The following is a 3,281-nucleotide window of genomic DNA, read 5'->3' on the forward strand; positions in this document are numbered from 1 at the left end:
TAAAGTGTGCGAGTACTGCACAAAGCTAGGGACCGCTGTACTTCATTGAAGTTACGAGGCGTTCTCCATTCACGAATGCGCGCCATCTTGTCTGAGTCACATGAAGTCCATGATCATCAATTACATGACCTAGGCAGTCCATTCGCTTCGAGTAGAGGTTGCACTTAGTTTTACTCAAATACAATTGATACTGCCTGAGACGATCGAATACCATCCCTAAGTGTTTTTCATGATCCTCAATAGAATCCGAAAATACGAAGATATCGTCCAGATAGACATGTACAAACACTCCAATGAATTCACGGAATATGAACGTCATAAGTCGTTGAAATGTAGCCGGCGCGTTTGTATCGCCTTGCTGCATGACGTAGCTGAGAAAAGTACCGTAGATAGTGGCGAATGCCGTTTTCCATACGTCCTTTGGCTCGACTCGGATTTGTTCGTAAGCGTCCGACATGTCAATTTTCGAGCGGAATTTTGCCTTCGCAACGTTCATACGAATCTGATCTTGGTCTGGGAATGGTGTTACGTCGTGCAGCGTGTTGTCGTTACGCTGTCTGCAATCCACCACTGTCCTCAAACGACCATCTTTCTTTGGGATGCATAGGAGAGGAGCAGCTTGGCTGACTGTTACATCTTTCCACCAGTTCGCAGATTTATACCGTTTGATCTTGGCTAAAAGCAACGGTCGCATCGACTCTGGACAACGAGGCAGATGATAATTATATTGAGCATTATCATCCTTGAGACGAATGTGGTGATTGATAGGCCGCAATGGGGGTAGTCTCAATGGAATATCTCCCATTAGATCTTTACACCGCTCCAACCATTCTTCTCTAAGTCGTGGAATGTCTTCTTCAGTGAAATCGCCATGCTCATGAGCATGCCGAATACATTCCTCGAATGTGTCCAATATTGACTCGTTAATTCCAAACGGGTCTTCATTGCCGTACTTGTCTCGAGGACCATCATATGATGAGTGAAGTGTAGGCGCGAAATCCATACCCAACAATGGTATTTTCTGATTCACGTCACCCATCCGTTCGCTGGATTGCTTGACTGGGACCCTTCGTCGAGTTGTCTGAGTCTCTGCGTCTGGTGTAGGAGGGTCCTTAGGCTGAGATTTGTCATCGATAGGTCCTTTAGTATTACCGATACCAGGTTGATTACCGTATAACGAATCATTAGTCTTTGGTTGATTTAAGTCATCCTCAACTAATTCCAGTAATGGTCCAGACGAGTACTGACGAGGCCTTGTGAATTCCTCATCTGGCACTTCCTCAATAGTTACTCGCCGTTTTGGCCGCGGCGTGACCATCGCCGCGCCAGGGATTCATTCTGGTTTATGGGATTGATCCGTCTTGGCAGGCTTCCTGCTCTTTATACGATTCGTATGCACCTGTCCCTCCCCCTTTGGAGGTGAGGGAATGATCTTCCCGAATACCGACAACGTATTATCCTTGAAGTTCATAATCGTTTGGCTTACGCGCAAGAACGGTGTGCCGATTACAATATCATAGCGGTTGATATTAGCCACGTCAAAATAGTGATCAATGGAATGACCGCCAATCGATAGCTTCAAATGAGCACCATAGTTGACCTTTGAGCGACTACCCACAGTGCCAAGCTGAAGGGATGTGGGGTTATTCAGCTCAAAACATGTGATATTCGCAATACGCGCGAAGTCCGGGCTAATGCAGTCAAGCGTGCTGCCCGAATCAAACAATGTATGGGCCAATATACCATTGATGCGAATGTAGCCAGTCATGCATTGACGCTCTGAATTCGTTCGTGTTGGGCGATTGCCTGGTGTGTCACGTAACACCAATTGGCTACGTACTGGCACTAAGTCGCCATCGACGGGGGTAGTGATCACAGAAGTTGTAGGTGTCTTAACTTCCTTAATGGCCAGGATATATGGCGGAAGATCCTGGGATTCGAACTCCTGGATGCGCGCTCGTAACCTTAAGATATCGTCTTTGAGGGCATCACATATCCCGAGTTTCTGTAGCAGTGCACGGTTATCCATAGTCAGTTGATCATTCTCCCGGCCAAGTGCTTCATTAGATTCCCGTAGTAACTGGTTCTCAAACTCGAGGTCATCTATTCGGCGCTGAAGATCACTAACCAGAGGTGGCACTGGACCAACCGACATCTCATATTCGTTGGACGATGGATCATTTCCAACTAATACTGTATGCGCTGTCTCGCCATCCGAGTCCGGGGCACTAGGTCCGACTTCTTGAGTAGATAACTCAGGATGGTGATCTGCCCATGCATCATGACCCGATGATAATATCTCCTCATCTGATAGATCACGGATGGCGGTAAGATACTCATAAGGGCTTTCGCCATCGTCCGATAGTATAAAGTCGGCGATATTGGCCTCATCATCTTCATAGTGCATGAGCCCAATTCTGTCGTCAGAGTCAGGCTCTTCATTGTCATATTGGTCACCATCATATTCCTGATTGTAGAAGTCGTACTCATCCTCCTCGAGGGGTTCAGCTAACCCATCACCTTCCGGTGCTCCATACTCATCTTCCATGTCAGGTTGGACGGTCTCTGCAACGTCTTCGCCCTGATCGTCATCCATGGCTCTCATACGCTCTTTTGGTCGAGTAGGACAATCCTTGCTGAAGTGTCCTTTCTGACCACAGCGGAAACATGAGTCTGTACTCGTCGCTTGACGAGTAGAGCCACTAGTCGCTCCTCGTGGAGCATCTTTACGATCCTGATTAGGTCGTTGAGGAGCCGGATTAGTTCGACGAGGAATGATGCGACTGTTCTCAGCGGGAGCTGATTGTCGAGGATGCTGGATGTCTCGTTGAGGACGAGACCATCGTGCATTATCACCCGTCCACTGTTGCTGCCCAGTTCCCGACATATTCGGGGATTGGATCATTGGCTGAACGACTTGTGCCGGTTTCGTTCGCTGGGGAGCAGTGGGGCGAGTAGGTGCGGGTGGTCGAGATCCTCGATGCACACTGCTAGTATTGAATGTAGACTTCTCATATTTGCTAGCTTTTTCCAGGGCCTCTATGTGCTCGACTACTGTAGTCAATGGACTCTCCTCGGGAGTCAGCAGTCGAACGTATAAGCAGTCATAGCGGATCCAGTCAGGAATACTGTCAAATATACATTTTTTCATGTCATACTCATGGGGCTTGGCAGCTCGTCTGCGTCCCCAGTACTCGAGTTCATTTACCATGTGCCGAATGCCATGCTTCATTGAATATGTGATCCGTTCATACATGTTGTCAGCCTCCTTGGAAGTGGCT

General features: G+C 47.9%; 1 protein-coding gene across 1 annotated transcript; it reads right to left on the reverse strand.

Annotated features, from left to right (window-relative positions):
• Positions 1–1,429: 1,429 nt before the first annotated feature.
• On the reverse strand, positions 1,430–1,726 carry GLOTRDRAFT_14121 (uncharacterized protein; the record flags this gene model as incomplete). Its single annotated transcript, XM_007867287.1, has 1 exon — positions 1,430–1,726. A coding segment is annotated over one exon (297 nt), but the record flags the coding sequence as incomplete, so codon positions are not given.
• Between the last annotated feature and the right edge of the window lie 1,555 nt (positions 1,727–3,281).

The sequence above is a fragment of the Gloeophyllum trabeum genome (genome assembly GCF_000344685.1).
Source record: "Gloeophyllum trabeum ATCC 11539 unplaced genomic scaffold GLOTRscaffold_00006, whole genome shotgun sequence".
NCBI lineage: Eukaryota > Fungi > Basidiomycota > Agaricomycetes > Gloeophyllales > Gloeophyllaceae > Gloeophyllum > Gloeophyllum trabeum.